The 23,219-nt window shown below is 36.0% G+C and overlaps 1 protein-coding gene across 4 annotated transcripts in view; it reads right to left on the reverse strand.

Annotated features, from left to right (window-relative positions):
- Positions 1 to 23,219, reverse strand: part of WWC3 (WWC family member 3) — a 204,927-nt gene that overhangs the window by 52,712 nt on the left and 128,996 nt on the right. For all 4 annotated transcript variants that reach the window (XM_072614396.1, XM_072614395.1, XM_072614394.1 and 1 more), the window contains 3 exons: positions 16,722 to 16,851; positions 10,878 to 11,027; positions 5,280 to 5,353 (listed from right to left, as the gene is read on the reverse strand). In XM_072614396.1, the coding sequence (XP_072470497.1) occupies positions 5,280 to 5,353; positions 10,878 to 11,027; positions 16,722 to 16,851 (354 nt within the window). The remainder of the gene's footprint in view (positions 1 to 5,279; positions 5,354 to 10,877; positions 11,028 to 16,721; positions 16,852 to 23,219) is intronic.

The following is a 23,219-nucleotide window of genomic DNA, read 5'->3' on the forward strand; positions in this document are numbered from 1 at the left end:
TCAAAGGTCAAAATATTTACCACAAAGCCCCTATTCAGAGCCTTCTTAAAAAACAAACACTTTTTGACACTTTTGGCAAATGAGGGGGTTGAACTCTCTGTCCTCTGAGTTCCCTTCCAGATCTCGATCAATGGTCCTTATCATTCAATGATCTATGAAATCTGTTCCAAAGCCCAAAGAAGATTAAAAGGAGTCAATTTGAAGGGATGTAGGCAGGCTGTTAGAGGTAAAATAATGATCATAGAAGAAGTGATAGAAGATAGTGTGAAATGCAGAGAGGAAATAGGAAAATTTTAAAGTACAAAATACACTGTACTTATTGCCACATACAGAACAATGTTGAATAACTATAATGAAAACTTTGAGTCATTATAACCATTCAGACATAACCATTACACACAAATTTATTTTGACTATATTTTTGTTACAAACGAGGCCTTTTATTTGGGGGAGGAGAAGAGTTGGAAGTTAGTGATAGTGATGCAAAAAAAAAAAAAAAAAAAGAAGAAAGGAACATTAATGAAACATTCAAAAATCTAGAGAAAGAGGCAGAAGGAAGTCCTGAAGGAAAGCAGAAACGACCAGGGCAACACTGGGTACTATTACATTAAATATGTGTATGTCTGTGTACATATATGTCAAGCTGTACATAATAGATTTAAAAAGGGGAAAAAATTTAAATTATGTTTCCAATACTTGTATGCAAGTTAGGAATCTAAAGTATCTTAGAAAAAAATTTCATCAAAAATAGTAAAAATAAATTTTTAGTGCTGGGAAGGGCATACTTTCTTACCTAGAAGTGACTTTGCAGAACATTTCATTTGCCAGTGATAATGCTGGATAAAATCAGGGCTATGGTACTATCTGGGGCACTTAGTGGAAAGCTCAGTGAGCAGAATGTGAAAAACTCCAGGATTTGTTTGTATTTCCCCACTACTGAAGCAGCGGAATTTTAACTTCTATGCTAGATTTAGTTCTTGCCAAAGTAATCTACCACTACTTGGATCCTTAGTCTATATTGCTATAATCACATGCCTTATTTGGAGGCATTCCTAAAAATCACTCAGAATCTGTAGTTATAATAAAAACCTGGACTCACTGTTGCAAGAACCTTTGTTCATGAGCCTTGATGTCATTAACAGTCAGTCTGCTGCCTGCAACATGTGTATTTTCCCTTAAAAATTTTTTTAAAATGCAAGAACTTAGTATCAGAGTTGAAAGACATGGAGATATGACCTGGTAGGAAGGGCATTTTAAAAAATCCATGTCCCAGACAGATCACATGAACTTGATATTTATATTTTTACTTCAATTAATTAAGTAACTTAGTACTTAGACAATGAACATGGGACTGATAGCCCCTAGTTAAAGAAAACATAGAATTATAACAAGGTGCCTGTTTTCAAAGAATTTCTAATATCTCTAAGAAAACAAGCCACTTATATATAATATAATGAGACATCAATATATGGTAGGCATAATTAAATAACAGTATAAGATGGGCAAGGGAGGAGTAATGATCTAACAGATGCCGACTCTGTAAGAATGAGAACTCAAGGGGAGATCTGAGAGAAGAGCTGACAGTATAGACTAGGAGAAATGGTGACAAGGATTATTACCCGTTGACAAATCCACTGGTCTAAAAGAGATATTAATACACATAAGAGAGGAAACTTTTCAAATACTTTAGAAGCATTAATATTTATAGGACAAAAATCAATATGCAAATTATTCTTATGTCAGATATTTTTCCCAAATTTAGCAGGATTTATTAAATGTACACTGTGTGACAGACACTGGGAAAACAAAACCAGATACTGCTCTTAAAAGTTTACTGAGAGAAAACAATAGAGATAAATAAACATGACATTTATGAAAAAATGTATCGAAGTAATTTCAAAGGAGAGTTCTGAGAAACAGAACTCAGCAGAGGTCTGTGATAGAAGGTGACATCTAATTTTAGAGCAGTATTATTACCATCTCATCTATACTCAAGGTAGCTAGAGTGCTGAGTCTGGAGTAAGGAAGATGCATTTCCTGAGTTTAAATCTGGCCTCAAATGCTTACTAGCTGTGTGATTCTGGGTAAGTCACTTAACCCTGTTTTCCTCAGTTTCCTCATGTGTAAAATGAGCTGAAGAAGAAAATGGCAAACCACTCCAGTATCTTTGCCAAGAAAAATCCCAAATGGGGTCACAAAGAGTCAGATGTGACTGAAAAAAATGACTGAATATCTATAATCACTGTGTGATCTCCTGTTGAGAAAGACTTGAGAATCATCTTCATAAAGAGGGTAGCTGAAGTCACGGGAATGAATGAGATAGCCAAAGAAGAGAGTATAGAAAAAGGGGTAATGAGGGCCAAGAACAAACCAGAAAAAAAGGGGACTAAAAAGTTCTCCTGTGACTTATTCTGATGTGTAGGAGCCCTTCCCCACTGTGGAAAGAGTCCAGCGACAAGGGGCAATAGTTTTACAGTGCAGTATCTGAGAACCCTTTCCTTACCAAGAAAATGGCTTGCCATGACTTATTATCCAAGTCTGGAAGACTGAAAGGCAACAAGGGGAACAATCTGGAAAGTTAGAGGCATAGTGGATAGAAAAATGACTTGGAGTCAGGAAAATCTGAGTTTGAATGCGACTTTTATCCCTTACTACCTATGTGATCTCAAGCAAGTATTTATTTAAACTCTGTGTACCTTAGCCTTCTCCTCTGGCCTCTAAATTCCCTTCCAGCTCTCCATTTATGGTCTTATACTAAGGAAAGAGATGCTGATTATAAACTAATATAGATCTGAAAATTAACCCATCAGCTTGTTATTACTGCTCAGTTGTAGCTGACTTTTTGTGAACCTATTTTGGGTTTTCTTGGCAAAGATACTGAAGTGGTTTCTCATTTCCTTCTCCAGTTCATTTTACAGATGAGGAAACTGAGGCAAACAGGGTTAAGTGACTTGCCCAGACTCACATAGTTAAGTGTCTGAGGCCATATTTAAACTCAGAAAGGTGAGTCTTCTTGACTTCAGTCCTGGCACTGTCTCCACTGAGCCACCTAGCTGTCCAGACATCAGATTACCTACCCATTAAACTCCCTGTATAGACTCCACTACAAAGGAAAATTTCTTAAAAAGCAATCCCAGGTTCTAAATGGGAGTTATCAGTAATGAACTGCACAGATAGAGGGTTCTAAAAGACTAATAATAAAAAAGTTGGGGATATATTCTACAGTAAAGCTCTGGTATACTTAGAATACTCAAATACTTCAAAAGAAATTATGTCACTAGCATAGGCATTTGCTCCCTTTTCTGATATGTGTATTCCAATTTCTGCCTGCCTTCGCAGACTATCTTCATGAATTGCTGTAGCTAAAAGCCTTCATCATTCGGTAGTCAGCTTCGATTATATATGTCTATAATGTTAACTAGGGAACAAAGACTATCACAGACCTTTATGGAAGCTGTATTGCTATAGTAAGACTTGGCAGAGCTTCGAGCTCCACTGACATAGTCTTTGAAAGTCAAGTGCCATATTCATGCCACAATGGTGCACCATCCTAGAATTTTCCTTTATATAGATGTTCTCCCTCCTCAACTCCAGTTCTTAAGATTTCCTTGGCTTCCTTCAAGACTCAACTCAAGTGTCTTTTCTGGTGCCTTCTGTAAAACTTCTTCCATTTATTCTCTATATATCTCATATGTACCTAGTTATTTATATGTTATTTTCCCCACTAGAATGTAAGCTCTGTGAGAGCAGGGACCATATAGTTTTAACTTTTAACCCAGTACTTGGTACAGAACAGGGGCGGGGGACCTGTGGCCTCAAGGCCACATGTGGCCTCAAGTGCTCTGACAGAATTCAAACTTCACAGAACAAATTCCCTTAATGAAAGGATTTGTTCTGTAAAACATCCACTCAGCCAAAAGGCTGCATCCAAGGGTCTAGAAGGCCACAGGTTCCTCACCCCTGGTATACAGCCTGGCAAGTAATAAGAACTTTGTAAATACTTCTCAATTGACTGATACAGAGTTGCTCTAAATAAACTCTTTTCTCATATGCTTTATCTTGCCCCTAAATATATTTTTAATCAGTATAACAAGGCTATTTCTGTATTCATTTTGAGACTGCAAGAAAATATCATGCTATATTTGATAAGTAAAGGTCACAGTGAAATATGTAACAATAAACTTGACTGTAGTGATGATCTATTTTCCAAGTTTTAATACGGCACAGCGAATTCCTTGCACCCACACTGTGCAGTTTCAGTAGAAACATACAAGAATGAACACAAGAATATTTAGTAGAGACAAAGGCTCCACAGAAATGGCAGCAAGTTAGGCAGAAGGAATGCATGATAAATGAAGTATGTGCCCACAGAGATAACTAGTCTAGGCAAATAAGCTTTTTAGAGTTCATGTGGAAATTTAAAGCCCAACATTCTAATGTATGATGGTAAAAAAACAGAACCAAGCTATAAAAATAGCTGCCAAACAGAGGGCCAGTAACCAAAGTTTCTACTTTTCAGTCATATGATTTGTTTTTATGACACTTTTTACATTAAAAAAAACAGCAACAAAATGAGATTCTAGATATGTAGAGTATACATAGGTTCAATTGGTCTCTGTGCCTGTAGGAATCTCTCAGAATCATGACATCCCTTTTATGACATTAAAAAGTTTGTTTCATTTGGGGAAGCGGCAAAGAAAATATTTTAATACTCTTTTTGCAAAGAATTTTTCTTTCTAATATATGAGAACACTTCTAAAAAAAGTAAAATATAGAAATATTTTCTCTAATTTCCATTGTAAGAATTGAAGATGGGCCTCTATTGAGACAAAAACTTAAAAAAAGCAGTTGTTACAATATTAAGGATTTTGATTGGTCCCTTGTTTTATATTACATTTGCCACTGCTTCCTTCCAATGATATAGACAATCATGAGTTGAAACATAATAAAAATACACATAAGAGTCAGTGGATTTTGTTATCGACCTGGGTATTTTAATATGCTTTTTTAAAATTAGTTTGCGATTCACAACATGAAATACCCTAACAAGGTTTGGAGAAGGACAGAGAAGGAAACGCAAGGGATAATTCAGGTATTTGTTTCCACCATGTGAACAATCTAATAACTTCATTTCATCATTATCATCAACAGGAGGCAATAAAATTTTAATAGTATTTTTAAATTGGCATAACAATATCCCTAAAGTCTTTCATTCATTATCAATAAAATTTAAATTAGATAAACAGAATATGATCCGTCTTAAAAAATGTTCCTCTTACCTCTTTTTGGCCTCTTCATACTGCCAATTAAGTCGAACTCTGTCTACAAGTCTTGTTTTATCATCAAAGCCAAACTTCAAGTAAGAAAAGAGGTAAAAGGTCGAAGGGGGAGAAGAAGAAAATATATCAGTGACTAATCTTGCTAATATAAAATCAATCTATATTTTCACACCCAAACAATCAGTAACATTTTAAAAAATATTTCAAATGATCTTAGTAAAGAAATGGTTTTCAATCAAAGATTACAGTTACTTTTAGTTAGGTAAATGTCCAAAACCTTCTTTTAGGAAACTGCTACTAAAATGTTAAAAAAAAATCAGATTTTTTTGGCCAAGGTTTAAATGGCATATCAAAGAAGAAAGTGCAAATAATAAAAACCAGAAGTAACTGTGTATATTATATTGTCATATCTTTTAGTGATTATATGTTAGTGTGACAAAGTAAGAGGATAGCACATTCCGTAATAAATATTTGGTGCTCAGGAAAAAGTTCAGGTCCAGAGTCACATATTATGTTTATGAATGATGGATATAATGGGGAAAAAAGCATATTTTCTATGAGCACAGATCAGTGAGATGACAGGATTATAAGAATATCAGAATTCACAAAAAATCTGCAAATTGAACAATTTTTTAAAAACTGTAATGTTTCAATATGGACTAACACAGAGTTGTGCATTTAGGGAGGAAAATCAAGCCATATGAACAAACTATGAGGAATGACTTAGGATAAAGCATATACAATTTATTGGGAAAGGGGCTGGACCCATGATTTCACTGACATAGGGAAATATAGCTATATCACAACATACCTTCAACCAAAACAGATTAGGCACCTTTTCTGCAACTTGGAGTCTTACAGAGCTGCTTAGTCCTGAAAGGTTGTGTCACACACACACACACACACACACACACACACACGGGTTGTGTTGTGGCCAGAGTCAGGAAAACCTGAGACATATACCTCTCATTGAGCCACATAGTTCTCTGAGACTATAGGTTGCAGAAAATGATCACAAATACATGTGTTTGTGATATAACCATGGGTGAACCACATGGCTTTGTCTTGGGTCCTCTTCTCTTCTCTCTCTGGTAACATCATTAGCTCCCATGAATTCAATTATCATTCAAATCCATTTAACCAGCCAGATCAAGTCATGTATCTCCAACTGCCTTCTAGACATGAAATGTGTTATAGACTTCTTAAACTTAACATATCCACCACTGAACTCATTATCTATCCTCTCTGACCCTTCACTCTTTCTAACATCTCTATTATTTTTGAGAACACAACCATCTTCCCAATCACTCTGGCTTAGAACCTAGGTAACATCCTTCTCTCTTCACTCTTTCTCAAACACTCCCAAATTCAACTTATTGCCAAATCCTTCTCTCCCCTGATGCTCTTACTACCTTGGTGCAAACCCTCAATCAAGTCAGGTCTGAATTACTGCCTCCCTGCTTTATGTCTCTCACTAGTCTACTCATCTTCCACTTAGCTAGCAAAATGATCTTTCTAAAGTGTAGGTCTAAGCTAGTCACCAACAACAACTCCACCCCCAATTCAATAAACTCCAGTGACTTCCTATTATCTCCAGATTCGAAATTAAAATCTTCTATTTGGCTTTTAAAGCCTTTATAACTTGGCTGTCTCCTACCTTGTCAGTCTTCTTACATCTTATTTCCCTTCCGTTTACTCAATAATCCAATGACACTGGCCTCCTTGCTGTTCCTGAAACAAGATATTCCACCTCCTGATTCTGTAAATGTAAATTTTCACTGGCTGTGTTCAAATCTGTGTCCAAATCTCTCCCTCCTCATCTCTGGCTCCTCCATCTCAGCTTTTCCTGGTAACCCTTTATGTGAGTGTCTTCCCTCTGAGATTATGTATGTATGTATGCATGTATGTTACACATACACACATATTTCTTGTTTGTACATATTTATTTATTTGTATGTTGTTGCCTCAATAGATTATACAGTTCTATAGGTTAAGAACCGTTTCTGTCTTTCCTAGTCTGCTCAACATTTAGTATAGTGCAGGGAACATAGTAGATACTTAACAAATTCTTGCTAACCTGGAATGTGTATGCATATATTTATAATATTTCATAACTATGCATATTAAATATTGAACATAATCAACAACACAGTTGAACTTTTGAAATTATCATAGACATATAACAGAGAATTTCCTAGGTCAGCAAAATCAAAGGTCTGGTCCAAGAAATCATCATCAGTAGTAGTAGTACTTCTCATTATCATCACCAGTCAGTTAATATACATTTATTAAAGGTCTACCATGTACCAGGCACTATGCTAAAAGCTGAAGATACAAAAAGACGCGAAACACAATCCCTCTTTTCAAGGGGCTCACATTTAATAAGGGGAAGAGCAACAGTGATGGTAGTAGTAGCAGTAGTAGTAGTAGGAATAGTAGTAGTTGTTATAGTGATATTAGCAGAAATGCAAACTCAACACTGAGATGTACATAAAGATGAATAACAGTAGTCATAACATAAATAGTTAGCTTTGTCAGACTCTATATCCATTACTATGCATGCTGCACTACATAACCTTGTGTTCAGCTTGGTGGGCAGACATATCAGTCTAATGAGAATTTCCTAGATTATCCATTACAGATGTTATTAAAAAGCTTAACCTTGGGAATATGAGCTTTGAAATCAGTGACATTCAATGGGTCTGCATGGTTTGGTTTGGGTTGGTTTTCCTTCATGATTATATAAGCAAACTGCTGCTTCAATAAGAGAAAATTCTAGTACTGTGACACATATATATTTTCCTAACCCAATCAGAACATAACATGTTTAAATACTCCCAGAGTATTAGACCTCTGGGTCCCTTTTGGCTAATGAGGTTAAGTATAGTGAAAAGAAAAGCATCCTTCAGTGAGAAGACTTGGATTTTCAAGTTCAATTACTATCAAACCATAGACAAATGATTTAACCACTGTGAGCATAAATTTCCTCTTCGACAAGACAAGGAGAATAATAATAGCAATCCCTTACTCAGAGGGTTGTTTTAAGGATAAAATGAGAATGTGTGTAAAAGTACTTTGTAAACCACAAAACATTAGACAGGTCATCTATTAGTACTATCTAAATCCCTAGGATTAATGACAAGACCATTAAAAGTTGCTTTTTAAAAAAAAATCACATTTAACTAAGTATTTGTCCAATAGGTTCAATTAGTATCTCTTGTGTTATTCTCAGAAGACGTGAACATTTTGTCCTCTTTCTTTTTTTTATAACATATTTATATTACACATTACTATGAAGTCATCACTTAAATCTCTCTCTCAGGATCTGCAATCTTCATTTCTTTAAGCCTCTTTCATAGAAACTTTTTATTTTATTTCTCTCTTTTGAACCAAAATTATATTCTACTCCCCTTTTTCTTGCCCAGGGTAGGGAAATCCCAATGTGAAAACTCCCTCCACTGATGCAGATGGCATCTTATCTATAACTTAAGGTCTTAGACAGTTTCCTAAGGCACTGAGGGATGCAGGAACTTAAGGTGAGAGCCACATAGCTAGCAAGGCTCAAAGCCAGGATTTGAACCCATGACTCTCTAGACACAATCTTTCAAGCTACTATTTTAAAATTATGGAATCTAAAAAATGAGAAATTGTTCCTCTAGGTTAAATTGTATATTCCAGCTATTCTGCCATTCCTTAGCAAGTTCCAGTTACAAGTTCCCATTACTGACTCCTGTTCTTTTTATGGTTATGAAAAGCTAGTCTACACTCAGAACTGTAAGAACTAAGATATAGACCTGACAGAGCTTTTAGTGGCTACTTGGTTCAAACTCTTCGTTTTATAGATGAGGAGACTGGGAGCCACACAGGTTAAGTGAATAGTCTCAGGTCTTTGTTATTGTTCAATTGTGTCTGATTGTTCATGACCGTATTTGGCATTTTCTTGGCAAAGAAACTGGAGTGGTTTGCCCTTTCCTTCTCCAGCTCATTTTACAGATGAAGAAACTGAAGCAGATAGGGTTAAGTGACTTGCCCAGGGTCACACATCCAATAAGCGTCTGAGTCCAGATTCAAACTCATGAATGAGTCTTCCTGACTCCAGGCCTGAGTGCTATCCACTGCACTACCTAGCTGTTTGTCTAAGGTCTAACAGATAGCAATCTAAAAGGTAGATTTTGAATCCACATTCTCTGATTCCAAAGCCATGACTCCCTCCCCTGATCTATGCTACACTTCTCCATCTGCTAAGTATGAAAACTGAACTCTCAAGAAATCAAAGGTATTTTAAAGTACCTGAACCACAAACAGAAGTAACCAATAGGTAGTTAGCACCTTTGGGGTATAACTCCTAAAATTCTGTTTTCAGGACTTTTAGGTGACCTATGAGACAACTTTCTGATTTTTATAGATAAGAAAACTGAGGCTGAGGTGAACCCACTTGCCACAGGTAACACACCAAAACTATGCTGCGATTCATAACAATAAGGAGTTTGATAAAAGTTGGTTGGGGGTGTTGGAAGGACAGTATTTATTTCCCTCTAAAAGAGATTCTAATTATTTCATTTCCTCATGATCAGGCTTCTCCAGCTCCTCAAGGGAATCTGAACTTTAACTTTATGAGCTAAATCAATGAATACACATTTATTAAGTGCCCACCATGTGCCAGTCCAGAGGGTACAAAAAGGGGCAAAGGTCAGCGCGTGCCCTCAAGGATCTCACAATCTCATGAAACGGCTTACAACCCAGCGAGTTCTTCCAAGAAGAAAAACAGTTTGTTACTTTTCTTTCTCCAAAGATGGAAAGATGATATTTCTCAGCAGCTCAGTAGTGAATCCCACCCTGAATTCACGCACACCTTTACCTTTGCAGAAGACTGCTGACAAATTCTCAGAATAAGCAAAAATAATTTCAATTGTTAGATTTTGAATACATAAGAGGCAATATTGTGTCAAGAAGACCTGAGTTTTAAGTACTCTCTCCAACATAAACAGATTGTGTGACCCTGGGCAATTTAGTTTTACTTCACAGTCCCCTGAGGCAACTCTCAGAGACTTTTAAATTGCAAAGCACAAGATGAACTAACTGTATTCAGGAAGGGAGTTTCCATACCCAGAAGTTCCCAATTCCACTGAAATCAGGTATGATTTTAAAAAAAAAGAAGAAAGAGGTATTATTCTATACACCACTTTTTAAATGTATAGATATTTAGGGGAAAATAGATGTCACTAAAAGCCCATCAGGAATGACAGCAGTCACTATTGCTACAATGTCTGTAAATCACATCCTTAATAAGAAAACCCAGGAACTCAGCCATCTAAATCATAAGCAAAAAATCATGAGCAGTCTACACTCAAGTTCAATAGAGAAACAAGGGGAAATGGTATTTTTTTCTTTAGCCTTTATGTTGTGTGTGTGAGCACATGCACATGCACACGTACGTACGTACACACACACACACACACACACACACACACACACACGGCCCAAATATTTTTTAAATTAAAATGGTAAAGGAAAACAGAATTAAATCATGGCAACATAAAAGCAGCCTTTTTTCTCTCCCTATCCTCAAGCTCTTTTCATCTCTGTCAGCCAGCATACCTCTCCAATGATGTCAGTTTGAGAACCAGCGTCACAGTATTGTTGAGGTAAACAAGAACCGCCAACTGAACCATAATTATGAGACAAATCTTGCAGAGAGTCTGAAATACAGCAGCTATTCCTGAAACCATCGGTAAGCTTAGCCAGGCTCTGAAATGGAAGACAAAAAAAAAAAAAAAGAATATGAAAGCAGATGTCAATTTCAATCCTGGTTTGTTTGTTTTTTTAGTGGCAGCTCAATCACCATGGTGTAATTTTTATCATTAAGACATAGTGTATTTTTTGCTCACCTTCCCACTTCTTCCCTCCCTCCCCCAAAATACAGGATGAGATTTAACCCAAACAGAAGTACTTTTTCAGGGAAACAAAGTTGTTTTGTTTTTTTTTGAGGATTCACAGAGTACAAGGGAAACCTATAGATGTCCAGTAAAATCTGGAATCAGGAACAGCTGAATTCAAATCCAGTCTCAGACACTTAGTTGCTGTATAATGCTGAGCCAAGTCAGTTGACTTCTGTTTGTCTCAGTTTCCAAAGCTACAAAATGGGAATAATAATAATAACACCTACTTCCTAGGGCTGTTGTGAAGATCATATGAGATGACAATGGTAAAGTGCTTAGCACAGTGCTTGGCACAAATGTTATCAATATCACTATCATCATCACCATTATCATTACTACAAATATTCAAGCTGGAAGGTTATTTACCCCAGATCTATTTAACCTAGATCCACGGACAGATCTCAGGGGGAGTCTGGGAACTTCCATCTGAAAAGCTGATCAGTTTTTTTGTTCTTTGTTGGCTTTTTGACGAGGCAATCAGGGTCAAGTGACTTGCTCAGGGTCACACAATAAATAAGCATCGAGTGTCTGAGGCTGGATTTGAACTCAGGTCCTCCTGACTCTAGGGTCAGTGCTCTGCCTTTTTTTAATAATTGGTTTCTTTTGTAATCCTATGAATTTACTCTATTAATCCTAAGAATTTATTCTATTTTATTTATTCATCGGAGGCAGTTGGGGTTAAGTGATTTGTTCAGGATCACATAGCTAGTAAGTATGAATTTATTTTATTTTATTTTATTTATTCATTGGAGGCAACAGGGATTAAGTGACTTGTTCAGGGTCACATAGAATTTATAGATTTAGAGCTCAGAGGGACCTTAGAGACCACCTAACTCCGTTGCTCCCATTTTATAGATGAGAAGCCTGAGTTCCAAGGAGGGAAAGTGAATCCTTTGTACCTACCCGAGCACCTACCATAATGCTTGTCACATGGTAGGAACTTTTAATAAATCCCAGTTGGTTGTTCAATTGCCTAATGTCATGTAGGTAGAAATCCCAGGTCTTCCGAATCCAGAGAATGCTGGTTCTTTCCACTACAGAGCTGGGCCTATCTTAGAGTGTTTGCACAAAAAGTTGTTGGTGGCAGGCTCTATAATTCTGTAACCAATGCTACCATTTTTCTTTACCTTTGTTTTCTAATATCTATTTTGCACATGCAAAGAAATAAGCACCTGAACTACAATGTCCTAACTGTCCACAGGGCAAGCCCAAACTTTGAGCCATTAGAATCTTTCTAAATAATGATGATGACATAGCTAACTTTTATATAGCACCTACTATGTGTCAGGCACCATATAAAGCACTTCACAAATAGATTCTCATTTGAATCTCACAATAACCTTGAAAGGTGGGTGCTACAAATCATCATTTTACAGATGAGTAAATTGAGGCAAAGAGAGGTGAAGTTATTTGTCCAGAATTACACAGCTACTAAGTATATGAGACCAAATTTGAACTTAGTTCTTCCTGACTTAGTTCTTCCAATACTATATCCACTGTGCCACCTATTATAGGCAAACTACATAAAAATTGAAAAAGACCCTTAAAGTCAAATTGAATGTTTTAGAGCCAGCAGCATACTTAACACGTCTCCTCTCAACTCAGGCTAAGTTCACTTAATTTCTTGACCTGATTTTTCAGTTATAATTCTGTGTGGCAAAAAAATATTTTCATATGACTTCACATATGCCAGAAATAAAAAGTAAATATGTATTCTGGCATTCAGGAGAAACCACGAGTATCCTCTATTCACAATTAAATTAAAAATAAAAAAGCTTGACTTTCTTCCATTTTCTAAGACTCAGTTTTTGAGATAGAAATCTTCCGCCCATTCCATTAATGTAATCTCTCAAATACAGAAGCTACTCTGCACAAGATCCATCAAATGGTCTTAAGGCAGAGTGTGACCCTCTACAGAAGCCAGCAGTTCCAAGATGCCCCAGGTTAGTACTCATAAAGGAGTAATGGAATTTCCACAGCTAGAGTGGCCAGGAGAAAGTGTTTGGTTCATGGACTCCTGTCTTGGTCCACAGTGTAGAGAAAAGGGGTCACCTGGATCTACAGGAAGTTCTCCTGACGATTCCAAAGGACTTCAAGGAGAGGAAAAATGGCAGAGAGGCATTGTACTCTCCATTAAAAATTATATTAATAGAGAAATGCTTTTATCATACAGCATAGCAAACACGGGAGAACAAAATGGACTTGCGAGTCAGGAGACCTGGATTTTTGCCTCATATCTCTTATTTACCAGTCTTATGACCCTTGGTAAGTCATTGAACCTGAATCTCAGTTTCTTTATCTACATAATAGGAAAAATAATTCTTTCCCTGTCTATCTCAGAGTTGCCGGGAAGATTAAATGATGCAAAGTATAGGACAGCAACTGGACTTCCGTTTTCATAAATAAAATTTCCAATTTACCAGTTTCTTTAGTAGCTTGGTGGCAGAGTAGATAAGAGTGATAGAATTGGGAACTGGAAAGATCGGAGTTAAAAATGTTGCCTTGGCAGCCTATTTAACCTTGGGAAGGTCACACAACCTATCTCAGCCTTGGTTTTCTCATCTGTAAAATAGACATCATCATCATCCTCATCCTCATCATCACAGAGTTTTGAGGTTTAAATGAGATAAGATACATACAGTGCTTTGCAAACCTTAACATGCAACATAAATGCAAGATTTCTTATAGGGAAATCGCAGTTGAAGAAATTCCAAGCAACACCTTCATAAAATCTTGGGGAGTTGCTTAGAGTGATGAGAAATTAAATGACTTCCTCAGAGTTGCAAAGCAGTTGTTACCATAAGCAGAATTTGAACTCGGGTCTTCTTCACCTACAGGTCAACTCTATCCATGATGCTATGCTGTCTTTCAGGGTACATAAAGTGCCCTAACACCGAGGCAAGTGTCCACTACTCATTTTGTTGTTTTTTTATTATTGTCCTATATGGCTAATGATATTAGCCCATCATCAACACTATTTGTCAGCTGGCTTTTATACTTGAGATATATGGTCCTTAGATCCCTCTTAAATACAGGAGCTGGACTAGATGATCCCTAATTTCCCTTTTTCAACTCTAAAAAAACCTGGAATATTCCGAACAGACTGATGATCTCATTAATATGGTTTCTTCTAGTCACGCAGATTAGATCATGCCTGCACATCCTTTGGACCTCTTGTCTATGTCCTACCATTATACAATCTAACGGCTGAACCAATATTGTGGGAAGCATGGGGGTGGGGAGGGTGCCTTGTTCTCTCCTGAGACTAAAAGGTTATCAATGGAGCACCTGAACTGTCCGCTGTTATCCTTCACTTTTCTAATGTGACAAATTTCTTCACTCCTATCCTGGTCCTATGGCTCTGATAGGTGAACTTTTTACCTTATCTCCCCAGAGTTATAGCTTCTGTATGACTTGCTCCAATGTCCCCTCAATCTCCTCACTCTACAATTCCAGGCCATCCTCCATCCCATAGAAACTTAAAACTCCACCCCTGGATCCCCAGCTCTGATAGCAGAAGCTTTTTGTCTTCTCTTGCCAGGGCTCAGGCAATGTCCTACACTCTCCTCCATGCTCCCAAGCAGGTACCCTTCCCTCCATCACCTCCACACTTTTCAGGACTCCTTTTTGTACTGCTTCTTCCTCATTAGAAGATAAGCTCCTTGAAGGGAGGGACTATCTTGCTAGCTTATATCTGTACCCCCCAGTACTTAGCACAGAGAATGAAGCACTATAAGTACTGATTATTCGTATCTACCTGTATGTCTATCTATTTTTCTATCTTTCTACATTTCCCATATAACATCTTTTATTAAGTTTTTTACCAAAGCTGTGTACTTTATGCACTGATGCAAAGTGAAGTAAGCAGAACCAGAACACTGTACACAGTATTAGCAACACTGTGTGATGATCAACTATGAATGACTTAGTTCCTCCCAGCAATACACTGATCCAACACAAGTTGAAAAGACTCATGATGGAAAAATGCTATTCACATCCAGAGAAAGAGCTGATGAAGTCCGAAAACAGATAGAAGCATACTATTTTCACTTTATTTTTTGTGTTTTATCTTTTGTTCTGTTTCTTCTTCACAATATGACTACTAGTATGGAAATATGTGTTACATGACTGCACATATATAACCTATATCATATTAGGGAGGGGGAAAAACATAGGGAGGGAGAAAATTTGGAACTCAAAATTTTATTTTAAATATTAATGTTTTAAAAATTAAATATCAACACATTAAAATATTATTATTAAAATAAAATAACTAATAAAATAATAAAAGTTAATATTACAATATTTTAAAACAAAGACATTAACTCCAGTTTTCTATGCAAAAACAAAACTAACACTAAAACAAAATCTTCCTACCTTTAAAAAAAACCCCAAACCAACCAAAGCTGTGTATTTGTTATCTGCTGCAATCTACTCACAACCACCTGTTCACTGCTCTCATTTTTAATTCCTCAGAAATGGAATCTTCTAAAACTCAGAGATATGAAGTGATTCAGTTTGGAAAAGATTCATATGAGATGGCCAATAAATCAACATTTCCCTCCCTCTACTGGCATCTCTCATTGTGCTTTTTCTTCACCTCTTTTGTGTACTTAACTGTGTCCTAATGTGCATTTTATTTATTTGTCTTATTTCCTACTAGCATGTAAGCTACTCCTAGACTAGCAAAGTGTCTCATTTCATCTTTGTAGACTAACACATAGTAAAGTGCTCTCTGTACAAGGCAGGTATAACAAATGTAACTTGAAATGAATTTTGATTGCTCAGCAAACACAGGACCAGAGTCATTTAAATATTCTTCTTTAATTGATTTAGAAAGGATAATTGCCTTCCGAAGACAACAATGCTAAGTATATCTGAGAGGTAGCTAGAATAAAAATTATAATGATGGAGACTAGAAATGGAGAAGATCAATGGGCTCATCCATCGAAAATGGTTATTGACACTTTCCCAAGTCTCGAAGAAGCGCAGTATTGTACTTCAGCATTCAAAGCTCTCTACCATCAGGCCACTTTTCTGGTTATGTCTCACACTACCACTCTACATGAGTTCTACACTCCAATCCAAATATTCTTACTCTTCTGCATACATGTTGCAACTGCCTTGCACAGTCCAATTGCCATGTCTTCAGTCATGTTAATTCTTCCTTCAAATTTCTTCCCTCTTTCCATAATAGTATTTTTTATTTTTCTAAAAATATTTGTTGAATTAAGCTCATTCAAGACTATAATCAAAAAAATTCCAATCCAATGTCAAGAATTAAGACCAGACCAAGTATATTTATTAGTCTACTTCTTTTTTAACAAAAGGCTATTTTTTTCCTAAACATAGCAAAAAAGGAAAAGGGCAGAAACCAAAAAAAAATCAAGGGTATAATCTAGAAAATAAAATTGCATATGTCAAAAGAGTTGAAATTGGTGTGTGTGTGTGCGTGTGTGTGTTTGTGTGTAAAGTTAAAAGCTGTATTGTCTGAAATTCTTACTTGCATCAGGTCCCGCCTTTCCTTCTCGCCTGTACAAATAGCTTTTTTAATGGTACGGAGCTCACTCATTATAGCCTGGGCTTCATCCAGTTTGTAATTAGTATGAGCACTTGACATCTTGCGATCAATCCTGTTAAGCAAAAGTCAGAATGACAGCGTATCATTACACAAACATTGATATAAAAAGAAAAAAGGAAACACAAAGCTTAAATCAGTGACATTCAACACACTGAGGTTATAAAGTTCCTTTAACATCAAACACCTTTACAAAGTCAAAGAACAGTTGAATAACACACCAATGTATTGACATGGTTTTGTTGACAGAACATCTTTGATACTTAATAGCTTCCTTCCTGAATATAAAGGAGGTAGTATGACTTTGCTTGGCTGACTATACCCCTTTCTTGTTTCTAAAATGACACGATCTATTGTTTCCTTCATCCCTCCTTATTGGGGGAATCTTTAATAGATTTATTTTCTTCCATTTGTTCTGTATACAAGCAGTCCAGATGAGAACAATCTGGTTCGGTGTTTCCATTTCCCCTCAGAATCATTAGGCAAGAGGACCCACTGTTTTAGTCATTTGGCGTATGAGTACAAGGTGAAAGAAAACACAGGAGGGAGGGAATCATATATAATACCTACTATGTGCCAGACACTGTACTAAGCCATTTATGAATGTCACTTGATTTTCACAAGAATTCTGCAAAGCAGATGCCATTATTATCCCTATTTTACAGATGAGAAAACAAAACAATGATGATAATATATCTACAATTAAAAGTTCTTTAATTTTATAGTCATTAGGCACAAGAAAAATATTTATGAAAAGTACTAAAAGGACTAATGAGTAACTTCTTGAGAATCACTACAATCCATATAGCACTGTCTAAAGAAATAAACTCAGCAATACCTCGGGATGCTAGAAAGTTGAGATAGTAGCAACTTTATAATAGGTAAAGTTACTTAATTATCACTTACTGAAACATCTCCTTGCCCTACAAAATGAAAATTCATCTTTAAAGTAAGGAAATAAGCATTTATTAAGCATCTACTCTGTGCTAGTCACTGCTTAGTAAGCATTTATTAAGCATCTACTCTGTGCTAGTCACTGCACTAAGTGATTTACAAATATCATGTCATTTGATACAAATTTGATTTGATACATAAACCCTGCAAGGTGCAAGTGCACACTGGACAGTTGAGAAAACTGAAGCAAGTTAATGGTTAAGTGACTTGTCCAGAGTTACACAGCTAGCGAACATCCAAGATTACACGGCTAGTAAATATCTGAGGCTACATTTGAACTCATATCTTCCTGACTCCAGTCCCAGTGAATCCAATGAACTACCTAGCTAAAGAGAAAAGTGAAAATAAAGTACTTCTCTGTTAAAAGTTAAAAAGGAGAGAGCATAGCCAAGAGTGTAAGTCCCGGGTTCTTTTCCTTTTCTTCCACCTGAGGTACTGACACAGTTTCCCACCTAAACAAAATGCTTCCACAATGGGAGGTGAAAAGCAGGGCCACTTTATAACACCTTCTCATTTTACATTTGTACAGCATTTGATATGTTTTTCAAAGCATCTTCACTTACATTATCTCATCTGCCCAGCCTTTCAGCAATATAGCAAGTTGACCACTGTTCCTACCTCCTCAAATGCTGAATCCCAAATGTACTATCCACTTGCATTCTATCTCTTTTTTTCACTCCCACTGAGCCACAAATTGCAAAAAGCTTTATTTAATAAAATTCTGAGATTGTGACAGACTGAAACATGGTATCCAGAAACATGCACTGAATAAAGAGGAAGGAGACTTGGATTCCACTCCCAGCTCTGCTATTAATGAATTGCTTATGTGGCTTTGGGCAATTCAATCTCTGTGGGCCTCAATTTCTTCATCTGTAAAAAGGAAGGGAATATATTTAATAAACTCTCCTTCCATTTTTTGATTCTGTATTGTTCTAACTGTAAAGGCTGAAATGAGCTGCTGAATCCCAGGTAAGTTTTGTACACGTAACGTAACACACTTTTAAACAGTGGAAAGTATTTCAATCCAAATTCATTTTGGTAGCAAATTATCCAGTGTATTTCAAATGCTTTTTCATACCCCTAAAAATACTCCATTAAATTCTTGAATTCTATTACCAGATATAAAGCTTAGTATAGGAAAAGAGAATTCTTTTAGAGATAAATTTATATTACAGGAAAACCAGAAATACTATGACTCATGATAAGGTAAAATCATAAAACATAGGAAAACTCATGTGTTTTTCCATTTTAGATACTATTCACAGAATCTGATATCTTTAATGCAATGCAGAAAAAAAAGACTTAAAGTCAAAAAACACTACACCTGCTTCTTGAGTTGTTGGACTTTTCTTTTTATTCAAAATTTAAACAAACTTATATATCATGCATGAGACCTAGGATTGAATCTAGGCTCTACTATCTTACTTGCCTTGTATCAATTTAATTTCTCATTAAATTTTCATTTAGTTTACTTATCTGTAAAGTGGAAATAATGATATCTGAACTAGCTACATGTTGTTCCCCTGGTAGAATGTGCAAGCTACATGAGGGCAGGGAGTATTCCAGTTTTGTCTCAACTGTACAGTGCCTTACCAACAATAGTCTTGTTGAAGTGAATGAACTTATCATGGAGTTCTTTTGAGGATCAAATGAGATCATATATTTAAAGTGCTTTGTAACTCTCAAATGTAAATATAAGCTCCTGTAAGAGAATATGTTCAAGTGTCCTTACGGAAACAATTTTGCACCTTCAGTGATGCAGGTAGGTAACAAATGTTATTGACATTTCAATAAAAACATTAGAAAGAGCCAAAATGACAATAACCAATACAGAACACCAATTGAAACTGCTGCTAACGATAAGGATCACCTGTATCCCTTGTCATAAAAGCCTATAAACTGACAAATACAAATAAACATAGGAAGATTATATGAACTGATACAGAGTAAAAGAATTAAGCAGAGTCAAGAAAACATTGTATATGATCACAACCACAACAACAACAACAACAGAAACACACAAACAAAAATCAAAAGTGAAGAATGTGAAATTATAAAAAATATGCATGGCTCAAAAAAAGAGATATGAGAAGACACTTCTACCCCACCCCTTTGAAAAGGTGTATGGTCCATAATTATTACACACTGCACATATTTTCTGACTTTTTTCATGTATGTAATAGCTATGCTGATTTTTTCTCTTAATTTTATTTTTTTGGTCTTAGAAACAGCATTATATGAAATGGTTCTTTGGGAGAGGAAAGAGGGAAAAATATGAGGAAAGCTTTGGTGATTTCAAAAATACATATCTATAAAAACCAAATTTAAAAGTATATTTGTGAATATACTTTTTAATTGTTAATCAACTTGTTAATTTCTATCTAGATCTTACCCGGGTTTTATGAACATTCCATATTTGAAAACACATTTAAAAGTGTTCTGCTTCATGGGGTCTTCTGAATACTCTCAGCCCCTCTTTCTACCTCTTTGCCACACCACTGACAAAAGGGACTACAGAGCATCACTTCTACTGCAATACCAGTAAGCCCTAGCAAATATGTATACACATACATACGTCTAGTAGTTAACATATATAATCCTCTGTTTGTTTGAGGTGATGAATCAGTTAAGACTGTAGGTCCTAAAAACATTTATATACACATACACATGCACACTCATATGACTTGTCAACCCATACTTTTTCTTGATTAATCTTAACTACTCATAAATTTTTAAAAGTATGAAATAGAAAGTAATAAGATTTTTTAAAACCCCAGGAATTTAGATGGTATAGATTTACATTGCCTTTACATATACAGGCAGCCAGGGATAGAGAATGAAGTTAGTAGACTCAGAGTTCAAAGTGGTTCATTTGGTTCAGGAGTTGGCAGGATAATTCATTTATTCATTTTTTTCTCTCACACAATTCATCATCCATCCATCTATCTATCCATCCATCCATCCATTCAACAAATCATAATTCTATAGCATGAATAACACCAGGTTACGCACAAGGGGTCAAGAGATATGGATTCTAATCCTGGCTTTGTCAGGGACAGTTATGGCTCTGTAATTTTGAACAGCTTCACAGGACCTAGGATCACTGACTTAAGATAGAATGGGAATTTAAGAAGTCATTTACTCCAATACTTTCCTTTTATAGATGAGGATACTGAGGACAACAGCAGCACAGTAACCACCAGCTCTTGAATGTCTAAATTTCTATATATGCAAATGATGGGGATTGTAACAAATGACAGCTGAGATCCCCCCCAACTGTCAAGTACTTATTGAGCAACTACCATGTGGACAACAATGTAAACTGGAAAATTAGAATTTTAGCAGTCTTTGACCATAAAGAGGCTACCATCTTTGTATATGGAAGTTATATATTTTAAGCTACCTTCTCCTCTCCTTTTGCCTTCTCAAAAGCCACTATTAATTTACAAAAATAACTAAGGCCATTCTTAAAAACTCATATCTACTAATTTTAATAATTGTAGAAGTATTTTTTTTGTTGTTTTTATTATGACTTCAGTCATAATAAACTTACATGCTACATATAATAGGGGCCTAAATTTGTATCATCTCATCGGGAATTAAGAAGTACAAACATTCTAAAATGCACTCATATTGAGAAATATTGTTCAGCCATGACCTCTAATACAGAATTTAAATTCAGACTAATACATAGCTCACATGGTAAATAGTGTGGACTATCAAGAGTATGGAAGGAGTCCCCACTTTTTCCAGAACTTGCCTTTTGATTATTCCACTTATTTGAGCATCCTCAGACCAGCACTTTGTTTTATACCACCAATCCTCTCACCTTTCTGCAGACATCCATGCAGTGCAATCACAAATAATGGTTGCCAAAAACCAATGATAGGCGCAAATAAAATAAACCTTTGTAGTTGCTGGGTGCTTGTTTTTGGTGTGAGTTTAAATTTTCGTATGCTTCCATTTTTGTGTGTGTGAAATACATTAAAGAGAAACGAAACATACCATTCAAATAATTGAAAAAAATAAAACTGAAAAGGCTTTTTAGAAATCTCATGTCACCAATCTCCTCTCGCTCCCTAAAGTGTTTTATGTAAGTATGATTTAAGATGTCAAGAGAATTCCATCAGCAGGAATACTACTAATAACTAAAGAGTCTTCTAAACTCCCACATCTTTAAGAAAAATGCTGCCAGGCCTATAAGCTCATTCCCACTTAATGCTACAGATTATATCCGAAAAGAATGGAAAGTTTTGTTAAAACTCCTGCCTTTTACATCACCAGCCCTGGCAGGGGGCCTTGAGTTAACCACAGAAAGCTTCCTGCAAATCTTCTATCAACAGCAGGTACTGTTTGGAAAGAAAGTTTTGCAGCAAGACCTGTCCCACAACCAGCAACAATGCCCTTTTTGTCTCAGAACCACTTCTGTATGTTTTCCTGTTATCAGAATATTGGTTCTGCCTGGTGTTTTCTCATGAGTCTATGTTGAATGTGATATATTTTAATCTATTCCTGTTCTAAGAGCTAACAATCCCATTCTGTTCTGAAACTTTGTATGATTTTTTTCTCCATCTCAGCAATGTCATAGAACCAATTCCTAATGCTCATTCAAAGAAGGTCCTAAAAATGGGAGTAAATATTCAGTTATTACATACACAGATTTGAGCTTATTAATGTTACTGAGGAAGAATAAGGAGCATAGTAGACACAGAACTGACCTCAGGGTCAGGAATCAATCATTCAACAAGTATTTATTAAGCACTTGCTTAATTTACATTGCTGTTCATCTCAATTTCCTCATCTATAAAAGAAAGGTATTGGAGTAAATCACCATGAACCACTAAGATCTGAATTCAATTTCTCTTTCTGACATATAACAATTGGATGACCTTTGGCAAATTACTCAATCTTTTTAGTTCCCCCAAAACTTGGAAAGATTATAAGTTGTAGGAAAGATGCTGATTTGTACTGGCAGAGAATTCACCTTGGTGAAATCACAAACAATAATAAAGTGAAGAAAAGGGAGGGGTAGGAGCAGGAAGAGGAGGAGGAGGAGGAAGAGGAGGAGGAGAAGAAAGAGAAGAAAGAGGAGGAGAAGGTCTGGTAGTTAACATATATAATACCTTTTTTTTTTGAAGTAATTCCATTGTGAAGTTTAAGTAATAATTAAGACTGCAGGTCATAAAAATAAAGAAAATACACATCATTTGGGGAATGATGAAACAAACATCATGGAATATTACTGTGCTATAAGAAATCATGACTATGAAAAATATAGGGAGGTAGGGGAAAAACAGAATGAAATAAACAGAACCCAGAAAATAATACACACAATGAGTACAACAACAGAAATGGAAAGTGCAATAGTAAAAAAAACAATATAAAAAACCCCGAAATTGAATACTACATGACAACCAAGCTGGGTCCCAAAGAAGAAAGTGCAAGAATACCCCTTCCACTCTTCTTTTC

The sequence above is a fragment of the Notamacropus eugenii genome, chromosome 5, assembly GCF_028372415.1.
Source record: "Notamacropus eugenii isolate mMacEug1 chromosome 5, mMacEug1.pri_v2, whole genome shotgun sequence".
NCBI lineage: Eukaryota > Metazoa > Chordata > Mammalia > Diprotodontia > Macropodidae > Notamacropus > Notamacropus eugenii.